Genomic DNA, 14409 nt, shown 5'->3' on the forward strand with positions numbered 1-14409 from the left:
TACGATCTGAGCAAACGTTGACATCAGAAGTTTTGAAACAGTAATCCAACCAAGGAAAAGAAGAAAAGAAGTCTCTCACGTCATTCCATTTTGCATTCTTGTAATGCCAAACAACACGAGGTTGGGAATTGCCATGACATAAAGGTTCCAATGGAGAAGAGACAATCACTAAGTTGTGATCTGAAGTGCCTAAAGGACCTCTCACTTCGACCGTGTACTTAGAAGGGTTGTTTGTGAGAAAAAGATCAAGCGTATTGGCTGTATGATTAGGATTGTCCGGTATTCTTTTAGGTAAATGAACAATCTGTGCTAGGTCATTAGTAATTGCAAAAGCCTCAGCATCTCGACCTGCTGGGTTGGTGTGACTAGAAAACGGAAACCAGCTGGAGTTGTGAACATTAAAATCACCAAGGAAAATTACCTCACTGTTAGGAAAGTTGGACTGGAGAAAGTCAAGTTGAAAAGAGAGGAAGTCAAAGAGCTCCAAGTGATTAATAGAGTTGGGAGAACGGTAGAGACAACAGTTGAATTTTACACAATGAGGTAGACAGATTTTAAGAGAGAGGAGATTCCAAATTGCCAAGTCTCTGACAGGGAATATCAGAATGGACATATGCACAAGTACCACCTTTGAGGCAAAAGGAATCACACACAGCAAATAATTTGGGCATCTGAGATGAGCAGTAGTTGAATCAACCGATAACTGAGATTCTGTTAGAAAAAGTACATGGGGTTTGGCAGACTGCAAGTGGAAATGGACATCATTGAGAAGTAGGAAAACAATGAACTTTGCCTCATTAATTTCAGTCTCCTTTCCCTTAGAATTTTTTCATAGCATGCAATATCATCTAGAAGTCTTACATTCACTTTAGAACTTCTTTTGAAATTTGGATCAATTCTCTCAAAATCTGCCATCCCCATTTCTATACAGTTGATAACTTCTTCCAATTCCTCATTGGTCATTTCTCTAGAGATAGCAAGAATATCATCAGGATGGGACTCCTCTTCGTTAAACATCCTTTTTTTGCAGTTCAATCAGAAGATCTTCATCCGTCAGGGTGTCACCATGAGAGACAAGCAATTCTGACACTTCCTCAGGCTTGACTTCCAATTCTAATTCCCTTGCCATTTCCACAACATTTGTAGTGACTTCCTTCACTGAATTCTCAAAGCCTTCAAAATTTCCATAAGTGGGAATTAACTTCTTCCAAGCCCCTTTCAATGTTGTTTCTTTAACTTCCTCCCATGCATCTCTAATAGTTTTCATACCATCCAAAATCGTGAAGCCTTTCCAAAATGCTTTTAATTTATTTTCCAGCTGGGCCTAAAATAAAAATAAACAATTTATATTTGTTTATGCCCAGCTGCTGTATCACTGCCTAAGGCACTTATAGCCATAGCAAAAGTTCTTTAAGTAATACAATTTAAACACTGCAATTACACCTTGGTCTATAGGCTACAGTAATAAATGTTATTTTTCTACCTGCAAATGCAGGTAGAAAAATAACATTTATCTCCTTGTACAATCCAATTAGAGCTCTAGGATTGCCAGATGCATTGTCTGCAAGAAGTAAAATCTTAAAAGGAATTTTCTTTTCCTTGCAATAAGTCTCAACTGTAGGCTTAAAATAGTCCGTGAACCAATTTGAGAAAAGATCTCCAGTCATCCAACCTTTTGAATTAGATTTATAATAAACAGGGAGGCTAACTTTTGCATAGTTCTTTATGGCCCTACAATTTTCTGAGTGATAAATCGTCATAGGTTTTAACTTGCAATCACCAGCTGCATTAGCCCCTAACAAGACAGTTGGCCTGTCTTTTGCAGCTTGGAAGCCAGGCATTGACTTCTCCTCTTTAGCAATAAAAGTCCTAGATGGCACCTTCTTCCAATATAGGGCTGTTTCGTCCACGTTGAAAATCTGCTGCTTAGTATATCCACCATCTTAGACGATCTTAGAAAGCTCACATGGATAACTTTCTGTCACAACCGATAAATGTATCAGCACTAGCTGCTTCACCCTGCACGTTGATGTTGCAGATATCGCTTCTTTCCTTAAACCAGCCTCTACTAGCTTTGAATTTATCCTCAGCAGCTTCCTCACTTCTCTCAGCCTTCATAGCATTGAAGAGATTTAGGGCATTTGTCCTGGATGATGGCTCAGCTTAAAGGTACGTTATGACTGGTTTGATCTTCAATCCACATCAGTAAAAGTTTTTCCATGTAAGCAATAAGGCTATCACATTTTCTTATAACTTTAGTGTTCACTGGTGTAGCCCTTCTAATTTTCTTCAACTCTTTCTCCTTAGTGTTCACAATTTTACTAACTGTTTGGCAAGCCAAACCTAGCTTACAGCCTATCTCAGCCATAGACATTCCTTGCTCACTTAGTTTAATCATTTCTAACCTAGTATTTAAAGTAAGAGGCTTACAACGTTTTTTTTTTTTTTTTAATCACTAGTAAAAAAAAGTACTACACTTAGATGCCATTGTAATTAGCACAAAAATATTATATATAATACAATATAATAACTTTAAAATGTTTGAAAGTTTGGAAAATTTCCAGAATACAAAGAGACGCAGGGTACGTATAAACAAACAGAATCACCAACAATAAAATGGCATGCAACACCATTCTCAGACCTTCTGCTGAGCATGTCATGTGTAAAAATGCTGAACAGATTCCGAAGATAACGAACATGGATTAATTTGAAACCACCACATTAGTGGAACACTGTAAAGTGGAGTCCTACTGTACCAGTTCCTCATTTCACTGCAAGTTATCTTCTGTATTGTATCAACTAAATTTTTTCAAATAAAGAACTTTCAAATTGAAGTTGTTTCTCTCTTTATTGTTTCAGTTTCTTAATTGTTTAGACTACACATGAGGGGCCATAAATTCAAGTTGAGGAAGGATTGCAGGATAGATGTATGGAAGTATGCCTTCAGCCAAAGGGAGGTTGATTGATGGAACAGGCTTCCATCTGTTGTTGGGGAAGTGGATGGATTGAATAAATTCGAGGAATAACTAGATAAATTCTTGGAAGGTACTGATGGGTGAACTGTTTTTTTTTTTTTTTTGCTGATGCTATATAAGCTTGCTTTCTTGCATCATTTGCCATTATTACTACTACTAGTTTGAACCTCAGCTGGCAAGTCAGAATAAGAAAAAGGCTAAACTATATCTATTCTCAAATATGCTTTTCCACCTAAGCCTGTGGCTGAATTGATGAATGTTCCATTCTTGAATATGAATCTGATCACTGTCACCATGTTTAATCAAATCTTACTGCTGCCACATGTATGCATGCCCATTGCTAACTGAGCACTATTTGTTTTAGCTGATATCAGCACTTGAGTGTACTAGACCTACATTCTAGTTCAAACATATCAGTAATGTAATGTACATACTTAATTATTAAAAGTAAAACAGCTAATTAATGAGCATTCAGTTTTGTAAAATTTCCAATTCTGATCCCTGGCTGTTATAACAAGGTTGAACCCTCCTCTGGTCTAGGATTCTCAAAGAGTATATTAAAGAAAATTTCATGAAATTAAACTTAAAAAAACGTTACATAGCATCTCTCATATAGAGCTGTTTCTGTTTTCAATAGCTTTGTGAATTTTACACTAATTGTCCTCACTCTCTGTGAAAGAATGTTAGTATCACTGAAACACTTCAAGGCATTGGTGCCTTCTTTTAAATATATAGGAAAATAATTCCATTTTGGAAAGTATTGGGAGACATGAGAAAAAGCTCTGGCCCTTGTATATAACTGCCACAAAGGTTTGAGACATGGCTCAGCTAAACTTCTTCATATATCAACATAATTGTAAATTACAATGACCCTGTTCACATCAGCATCATGGGGTGAGCCAATGTGGCTTGGCTCAGAGTGCCAAAGTTTGAGGGGGGGGGACACCAAACTTTGAAAGGACAACAAAAAAAAAAGTCATTCTTAAGTCAACAAGAAAGTTTAAAAGAGGATAAAAGTTTCCATATAGGAAGTTAGAATTTGACTACTGAAAAACACTATTAATAAAACAAACATTACAAGCAAAGCTCTCTAAAGACTCAATTTAAATAGGTCACAAGATGTCTCCCTGCTTTCAGAATAAATTGAATACTTTAACTAAAAGTTGCAGAAGAGATGATATATTTAAATGCCTTCTAGACCATTGTTCTTCAACCTTGCACCATATGGCTAATAATAATCTCAGTGATGTAAAAATAAATACATAAATATACATGAAATGCTGGGTTGAAAAAAAAGTATCTGACTGGAATTTTTTCTCATAAATTTTGCCATATAAGAATCATTACCATTACTGTTTCCTAATATAGAGAGAAACAAATTTACAAAAATTCTTACCAAATATAAAATTGTCAGGCCTGAAAAGTTGCCCAAATGGTCCTGATCGCACCGAATCCATTGTACCTGGTTCCAAATCAACAAGTATTGCCCGAGGTACATATTTTCCTCCTAAAATCAAATAATTACACTTGAATAAATCCATAAATGATAAATATACATTTTTTAATGATAATAATATAAACATGGAAATCAAATGACATATTTATATAGGATTATCCAATTAAAATGTAACCCATTTTGTAATACAACAAATTTTATAAAATACGAATAAGGAATTTAATTAAAGCTTATAGGATGTATTGTAAGTTAGTTTCCATCTTATTCATGTAGACATGCATTCACTCTTTTCAGATCTGATACAACTCTGTGAAGAATCTGTTCATTAATGGCCTAAATGCAGTTCTCAATATTTTGTTACAGTTCAATCAAGAGCATGTGGGCTGTTTGTGTAAGCCTTATTTCATCCCATAAAATTTCAAAGGTGATAGATCCAGCAATGGGAACCCAGATTATCATCAAAGAACTCTATAAGAAGCTTCACTGGTGAAAGAGTGTAGCCACTTCAGCCCAATGGAAACATGTCATTCATTAGCTTCAAGGCATACAGAAGAATTTCTGAATAATATCCTAATACACTTTAGTGAGCACTATCTCATTAAAGAAAATTGTCCCTGTAGTCTTCTTATGTGAGATCACACACTATATACTGTATTTCCCCATGTATAAGACTCTCCCATGTATAAGACGTACCTTAATTTTGGGGCCCGAAATTTGAAAAAATGTATTACATAAAGTTATTGAACTCAAGTTTTATTCATCATAAAATTCACACAACTCATCACTGTCAAAACTCCCATCCATTAGCTTGTCCTCATCTGTGTCTGATGACGAATCACTGTCTTCATATATTGCCTCATCCTCAGTTCCATCTATGGCATTTGAAATGACTTGACAACAATCTCAATCTTGATATTATCCCAGGATCTTTTCACCCAGGTACAAACTTCTCCTATAGTTGGTATCTTCACTCTTCCTGCTGGTGTCAAATTGTCCCCAGAAGACTTCATCCATTGGTTCCATTCGTCTCTCGTGTCAGCTTTGAAGGGTTTGTTAATGCTGACATCAAGTAGTTAGAGCTGGGATGTCAAGGTATGACGGCAAGTTTTGTTTTTTTGCTCTGCAGCAATCTTCTTTGTAATGTGTGCCCTGAACTGATCAAGCACCAATAGGGCAGGTTGGTGTAAGACCCCAACTGGTCTCTTGCTCCAAACTTTCTCAAACCAGATCTTCATCCCATCCTGATCCATCCAACCCTTGTCACGAACGTGGACAGTCACTCCTCGAGGAACGTCTTCTTTTGGCATTGTTTTGCGTTTGAAAGTCATCATAGGAGGCAGCTGGGTTCCGTCGGCACAACAAGCTAGAACAACTGTATAATGGCTCTTTTCATGTTCACTTGTCTACACAGTTACAGTTTACACCCCCTTCTTATCAACAGTTCTGCTACTTGGAACTTCAAATTGAAGGGGAAATTTGTCCATATTTGCAATCTGTCCCAACTCAAACTGATGTGTCTTCCAACATTGAATGACAAAACGATGAAATTCAAGGACCTTCTGCTCATAGCTTTCAGGCATCTTTTGGGCAAGTCTGGTGCGTGTATGCATGCTTAGTCCATTCCGTTTCATGAACCTGAAGCACCAATTGTGTCCTCCTTTGAAATCAGTAATTTCTTTTTCATCAGCAATTCTTCTTGCCTCATGCTGAACCATCTTTGTGGACACAGGAATTACAATTGCCCTTTGCTCCTTAATCCATATCTTCAATTCCCTCTCTAAATCAGGCCATTTTGCTGACTTGCCTCTCATGGCGTTCTTCTGCCGTGGCGTTTTCAGTAGGGTTTCTTCTTCCCGTAGCCAGTCTCCGATTGTTTTCTCAGCTGGAGGAGGACCAAACTTACGTTCAGCAGCACGATTTCCATTCACTTTTGCAAACAAGATCACTTTTAACTTGAATTCAGCACTTTACGAAAATCTTTTCTGGGCAGAACGTGGCAAAACATAACCTAATATACCGGTAATGAGTGCAAAACAATGAGCACAAAGACAACAAGTGCGAAAAAGTGGGAAATGCAAGTAAAAAAAAAAAAAAAAAAAAAAAAAAAATCTACAACCACTGTATAAAATGCACCAAATTTTTAGACCCCAAGTTTTTCGAAAAAAGGTGCGTCTTATACATGGGAAAATACAGTACCTTTGTGTGTAGAAAGATGCATAATATTAGAAAGGTCTTTATGCATACTCTTTTGTGAGTATAAGGATCTTTCTAATATTATGCAAGGAATTTCTGTACATCATATTCAATTACTATAAAACTGTTGATATAGCTTTCCAAATGAAACTTGAGAAAAATACTGAATGTTTATCCCTGGATGAACAAAAGGGTGAAACCAACTACAATATGCTAACCTAGCTGTGAAACCTGTTTCAGGTTGTGCACAACCTGAACTTAATATGCTTGCATCACTTTTCATGGCTCATTATGCATTCTGCATTCCTGTATTATAACTTGTACTGTTGCTGAGACTTTTGTAGAGATCTTTCAAATCTCAAAATAATTAACATTCTGCAGTGTATCTCCTATCATAACTATTAACCTATGGCTGTGCATATGGCCATTCACACTATTTGCTTGACAAAAACATAATTCAATGAATAGTTGTTATGAAAATTCAATGGTTGTAGAACACACAACAAAAAATACACAAAACTCCAAAAGAAGCTTTTATCAAAGATTCAGCCCCTCAGGGATTCTAATGTAGATTAGACTTTATTGTAGGATTCTTCCTACATTAGAAGCCTTTTATAAAGAATAGGCTGCCACTCCCCAGCAACATTTATTTTATTCAGGAGGAGTCAAATTCTTGTAATAATTTCAAATTCTTGTAATTCAAAGCCTCGTGAAAGAGGCTTTAATAAGGTAAGAGCTATTCCTTTATCAGAAGAAACTGTTTACTATGAAGAGGATACCTGTTATTCAAAAATGACTACTAATTTTCAGAAATTAGTTTTTTTTTTTTTTTTTTAATTCAGGAGAGGTATCAGATTCCCATGAAAGGGGCCCTTTATTCAGCAGAGTCTGTTAATACACATGAAACAAGGACTGCTCCTTTACCAGAAAGGGCTGCAAATATTCTAAAATGTATATTTTATTTATGAAGGGTTACAAATTCACAGGAAGATCTTTATCCAGCAGGGTGTGCTAATCCTCAAGAAGGCTTTAATCAAATAAGGACTTCCTTCATCAGAAAGAACCTGTTATTCAGAAGATCCTCCAAATGCTGCTTTTTTTTTTTTGCAGGGGTATTCTACTCATAAAAGTGCCCTTTATGCAGCAGCGATTCTACTGCCCCTGAGGAAACATCTTATTCAGAAGAGATAACAATCAGTATATGGAAATCACTTCCCCTATTACCCTGTTAGACAAGTTGTTCAGATGTAACGTTTAGATTGCACGAAGTTTTCTTTTAGCCAGCAAATTGTTGATTATGGATTACATGATGAGGGAAGCACATCATTTGTATTTGCTTATCACAACTTGATACTTTTTTCCTTTTTTGTTTGTTCAGTGGAACAAAAACCTGTGGCTTCCTTACACTATATGGCTAATACTAAATTTATTCAAACTACCTACTTCAACACCAGTTGGAATTCCAACAATCAATGAATCATTCAATTACTTTCTTGCTAAAGAAAAGTTTCTGTACATCTGTTTTACAACTTCAATTTACTTGCCCTTGTGTTTGTCATCTGCAAAGGAGACAAACATGCCATCTGCATTTACTCAACCCTTTTAAAGTTTAAACACATCAATTAGGTCACCACACAGATGTCTGGTTTTCGGATACTACACTTTACAGAACTGGCACCTTCGTAGCCAGGTGGGAAGGAGCAGCAGTGCGTAGCACACGCTTCTTGATTAGACTGGGGTTCGAGCCCTTCACCACCAAATACGGAGGATGCAGAAAGGTCAGGAAAGACCACCGCATATTCACGGAGCAATATGGCCTTAGTTGCTAATGCTCCTAAAAACCAAATAACAAACAAATAAACAACATTTACAGAACTATCCTTTCTTGATAAGAATGCCCTTTGTGCCTCCCCCAAGTAATCCCTTTGCTCTTCTCTGCACCTTTTCAAACAGTTCTGTGACCTTCTAAAACAAAAACTTTCCAAACCTATATGCAGTATTCAAAATCTGGCCTAACCACTGCTTTATGCAGTAGGACAATCACCTCTTTGTCCCTACTGGACAAGTTCCTGTGTATCATTTATAGAACCCCATGAGATTGTCTAGTAGCCTGTCTGCACCACTCAGCAGACTTCATTTCAGACTGTGAAATTACCTACAGGTCTTTTTCATTATTAGCTGCCTTAATTGTTGGTATTGTATCCAGGATAAAAATGTCAAACTGATATTATTATCCTGGAATTACAACTACCCAACTGCCATACTTTGCATTTATCAATCTTATACCTTAATTTTCATTCTGAAGCCCACCTGATTAATTCAACTGGGCCTTGCTAGCTAGCAACCCTAATTAACAACATTAGCCATCCTGCCCACCTTTATTATCACCACCACGTTTAGACATTAAACTTACTGAAATACATCAATAACATTTATCATTATTATGTTAAAATGAGTGAAGGGTACCAAACTGAACCCTGTGGGACCCCACCCATAACATTAGTCCAAGATGAGTAGTGACTGTTTAACTACTTTGTCTCCTACTATTTAGCCACACCTTTATCTACAGTAACTTGTTTCTAACATCACATTTCTCCAACTTGTACAACAATTGTTCACGTAAACAGTATCAAAAGCTCTACTAAACTTTTATATCCAGAATCTTTATGAAAAAAATTTAGCATAGCTAATCAGACGGGTTAGACACGAACTATGAATCCATGCAGTGATTGCCATATAGCTCTGCTCCCATCGATGGTCTTGCATTAATTCTCTAACTTGGCAGTGGTTACATCACCCAATTGTAATAAAAGCGGTCATGTGGAACTAGACAGGTGTGCAACTTTTTTTTGTTTCTGGAATTTTTTTTTTTAAATTCTGCTAACAGTATACTAATGTGCCTGACCTTTTCCTAATGAAAAATTTGAAATTTCAAAAAAAAAAAAAATTTTTTATATACCTATTCCTTTCAATAAAATAACTTTTATTAATTTACCAACAGTAAAAAAAAAAAAGTTGCAAACAAGATATAAACATGAAAACATTAGTCACTTCCATTTTCAAGTCTAAAAAACCAGCCCTCATGAGTCTGCAAAATTATGCATGTGCATATATTTCTTTTTATATGTTATATATAAGGTTTAATGAAAGGAATAAGTTTGAATGATTTTATAATTCTTGAATGCATAGCAGTAACTAAAATATTGAGCAGAGCTGACAATGTCTTTTGAACAAAGCAGGTGGTTATAATTATTATAGCTACTGTCAAGGGAAGGGATTTTGCTTTCATAAAGACGAGTACAGTGGTGTTAGACAGTTTTTAAATAGCTTTTAGTAGGACCAACTGATGATGTTATCAACTACAAGTTCTAAATGGATAATACCGAGGAACGTAACCATAGGTGCTACTAAGCTTTTTTCATATAAAGAAATACCATTCAAGGTTTAGACCTAAATGGATGATGAGATCATCCATTTAGACCTAAATGGATCAAACTGATGAGACCAGTGGCAGAGAAGAAAAATATATAGGATGATTATAAGTTAGCAGAGAATATGGAAACCAAAAAACTGCATGCTAGAATAGAATGTGTAGTGTGAATTAGTTGGAAACAAAAGGTATAATGAAAGAGAATGTAATCTACAGACAAGATTGTGAAGATTATGATGAGAGCCTCTATATGCAAATGGAATGGGAGAACAAATGTGACTATCTTATTATGGAAATTTCATTTTGTTCCTAACTGATTGTAGCAAGAGGGCAGAACTCATCATAGGTAACAAAATCTTGAAATCTAGATGACTTCTTTGTATCACCTGGTTAGGAGAAAGTACTAGGGGCAAGGATATTCTGGACAACCTGATATCGTAGGGCTGGCAGAACAGGAACTGATCATGGAGATCTACAGCAGGTAATGAAGCAGTTGCTAAAGGCAAGGAAGGAATGGTTTTTAATTTCAGGAAAGGAGATTATGGCAGATTAAGAAGCTACAGCCTCTATCAAGTACAGGATAGCACACAGATGCCATGAAAGTATGTATACAACAGACTGTCGAAAAAAAACGGCACCCCAAATAATGGAACATTCGAGCTAATGGCATATTGAGATCAGATGATTACATACAGTGCAAAATGTATTGCAGTGGTGAAAAATAAAACAGCAAGTCACATGATTAGCATTAGCATTGGCTGAGGCATATCAGGCAAGAATGCAAGCTTACCCAGCATCAGCAAAAAAAAAAAAAAAAAATTTTCACCCATCCATTCACTAAATGCTTTTCTAGCTCTGCCTTAAATTTATTTAGAGCTAAATACTTCCACAACAAAAGATGGAAGTCTGTTCCAGCAATCAACCACCAACCGATTGCTAAAGGCAAATTTCGGCACATCTATTACACAACTGTCTTTCCTCAATTTGAATCTATACCCCCTCAGGTTAGTAAGCTGATCAAGAAGAATCCCATTAGCATTGATGCTTGCTCAACCAGTTCAAGGCCTTATACATCATAATCAGATCATATCACAGGTGCCTAAGTCTCCAGGTGCTGGAATTTGCAGAATTTAGCCTTTCTTGGTAAGAGCACTCCTTTGTTCCCCTACCTTTGTACTCTTTCTAGCAACTCTATATCCTTCTTAAAAATGAGGCCTCCAGACAACAGGATAATTACCTTGTCCCTGCTAGCAAAATTCCTATATATCATTGACAAGACTCCATGACCTGCTCTGGCAGCCCATCCACACCACTCAGCAAACTTCATATCTGACTGCACAATTACTCCGTGGTCTTTTCACTCTCCACTTCCCTGAGTGTAGTACCACACAGTTGGTACATTTCTCTTGGGTTACTGTCTACCCATATACAGTACTTTGCATTTGTCAATGTTAAACTTCAGTTGCCACTCCTTAGCCCATTTGTCCAACTTATCTAGATCATGTTGCAGTAGCATACTGTCTACTGTTGTTAACAACCCTGCCAACCTTTGTAACAGCTTCAAACTCTGACACTAAGCCTGATATACCTCCATCAATATCTCTGATGAATACACAAAGCAATGGGCCCAGCACAAAACCCTGCAGAACTCCACTAATAACATTAGTGAATCTCTGAATCTCTTTAAAAGTTACAGCTGTCAGTTACAGGCTCCGCAAAAACGATAAGTGTTTGCCTTTTATTTACATGATTGTTATTTTATATTGTACTTAATACGTAGTCATATAGTTATAGTTACGCTGGTTATTTTTATTTTTAATTTAGATAAAGAGTTTTTGTGGATTTTACTTATGATAGGTAAAACCGTTATTTCGTTCCATTTTTGTAGCCATTGTTTTTAGATATAGTGGTAGGGAATTTTTTAATTGAGGTAGCTAGGTAGCTCTAACGCATAATTATATAGTAATACGCTTCACTGTTTCTATTTAATAGTTTCTATTCAAATACTATTGACATTTAATTTATTGATTTTATTAATTTAAACTACCATGCCCCAAACTAGAGCAGCAAAGCAACGGGCACAAAGTGGCAGGAGTGCAGTGACTCGGGGGAGAACTGAGGGGGGCAATTCTCCAACGCATCACAGCCTAAAAAAATGTGCAACTTGTGAAATGTTTGCCGAACTCTATGGAACGGAACATGATATTGCCATGGGGGATGTCTTTGTGTGTGCGCAATGTAAGGAGTGTAAGGAAATCAGGCGACAACTCAGCGTTGTTATGGGCCTATATGAGAGTTTGAAGGACAGGGTGGATGCCCTCGAAAGATCTAAATTGAGGGGCCCATCAGGCTCTCAGCTGCCCACATCAACGCCAGAGCTTGCACTTGGTCATCACGCAACACAGCGGCAACCCTTAAGGCAGAATGCGCTGGTCCCACAGGAACTAGTTGTTGTTGGTGACTCTATTGTCAGGGAAACGGGGAACATGCTTTGTAAAAAGGATAGGTGGAACAGGACCAGGGTATGTCTGCCAGGGGCAAAGGTTGATGACGGTGTAGAGCGGATATCATCTTTCAAGGGCACAAAAGGTGATATAGTTGTACACGTTGGCACTAATGATATTAAGAGTAGGAGACCGGCGGAATTACTCAACAAGTACAGGTCACTGTTGAAAAAAAGCCGTGAAATAGGGTTGAATTTGAAAGTGTCTGCAATTCTGCCCAGACACGATAGAAGGGAGTATATGATGAGAGCCTTATCTATCAATTTGGCCCTGGAAAGATTGTGCAAGGCTCAAGGGGTAGAATTTTTTTCAGCCTGGACTGTACTTGTTAACAGGAGAGATTGCTTCTACAGGGATGGGATACACTTAAATAGAAAAGGTGCAAGAATATTTGCTGAGGCTATCGAGGCAGTGTTAGGTGGGTCGGAAAACTGCTAGTTTGGGGGGATACAAAGACTAATAGTTTAACAGTAACCGCAGGCAGAGGTGAAGGTGATTCTTGCACAACTTCTATTAGAATAAGAAGCGACCTGGAGCGAGGGGTGTTGGGGGTTTCAGGGACGGATGGCAGTCATCATGGAATAGTTGGGTATATGGGATGTGTTAGGGTAACAAGGAATAGGCATAGGAGCATGTATGCTTGCATGTATACCAATGCTAGAAGTATAGTAAATAAATTTGATGAATTTGAAGTGTTGGTCAAGACATCAAAGGCGGATATTGTTGGGATAGCAGAGACGTGGTGTCACAAAGATATAAGGAATGCAGAACTGGAATTTGAGGAGTACAATGTGTACAGAAAGGATAGAAAGGGAGGGGGCGTTATGCTGTTAATTAAGAAAAACATAAAATCAAAGGAAGTGCACCCAGTTAATATAGATGAACAGTGCTCTGTTGAGTCAGTTTGGTGTGAGATAAGCACTGCGAAAGGAAAAATAAGGGTAGGAGTGTGTTATGGGCCTAATGACTTGAATGAGTACAATGAACAATTGTACAGAGAAATAGAGTGGGCCAGTAAATCAGAATGTCTTATAATGGGGGATTTTAACTTCCCAGATATTGACTGGAACTTGTGGGTTGGTCACTCACACACTAGTCAAGACTTTTGTGGATTTATTGGATGATTGTTTTCTGCAGCAGCATGTTCGAGAGGCAACCAGAGAAAGTAACACTCTTGATCTAGTTATCAGCAGTGATCGTGTATTAAGAATTTGCAGATAAAGGAACCACTAGGTGGCAGTGATCACAGTGTGCTGAAGTGGGATTTACTCAAAGAGATAACTACCGTCAGGGGTAAAGGAAAGGGTTTTTGCTTCCGTAAAGGGGAGTACAGTGGTCTCAGACAGTTTTTAAATTCTGTACAGTGGGATCAACTGACGATGTTACCAACAGTAAATTCTAAGTGGGAAGCATTCAAGGAATTAATCGTGGAAGCTACTAGACTTTATATACCGATTAAGAAATATCGTTCAAGGTTTAGGCCTAAATGGTTATCAAATGAACTAATGAGACTCGTGACAGAGAAGAAAAATGCATGGGATGCATATAAATTATCAGGTGACGCAGAAGCCTGTGGCAGATATAAGCTAGTCTGTAATCAGGTCACAAAGGAGGTTCGGCAGGCGAAGGCGGATTACGAGAAATCTTTGGCAAAAGATGCTAAGAAAAACAGCAAGGATTTCTTTACTTATATAAACTCTAAAAGGAAGGGGATGAATATGATTGGTCCACTTGACATCGATGGTTCGACTGTTGATGATCCTGCTCAGATAGCAAACAAACTGAATGAGTATTTTGCATCTACATTCACATGTGAGGAATTATTACAATTTGAAAATGGAAGGTTATCAA

General features: G+C 37.3%; 1 protein-coding gene across 1 annotated transcript in view; it reads right to left on the reverse strand.

The window, feature by feature from the left end:
- LOC150084521 (tubulin beta-2 chain-like) overlaps window positions 1-14409 on the reverse strand; it is a 139604-nt gene that overhangs the window by 50009 nt on the left and 75186 nt on the right. The window contains exon 3 of the mRNA XM_090376471.1: window positions 4372-4482. Coding sequence (XP_090232597.1) covers window positions 4372-4482 — 111 coding nt within the window. The remainder of the gene's footprint in view (window positions 1-4371; window positions 4483-14409) is intronic.

This window comes from Mastigoproctus giganteus, chromosome 6 (genome assembly GCF_048544385.1).
Source record: "Mastigoproctus giganteus isolate SK-2022 chromosome 6, ASM4854438v1, whole genome shotgun sequence".
NCBI lineage: Eukaryota > Metazoa > Arthropoda > Arachnida > Uropygi > Thelyphonidae > Mastigoproctus > Mastigoproctus giganteus.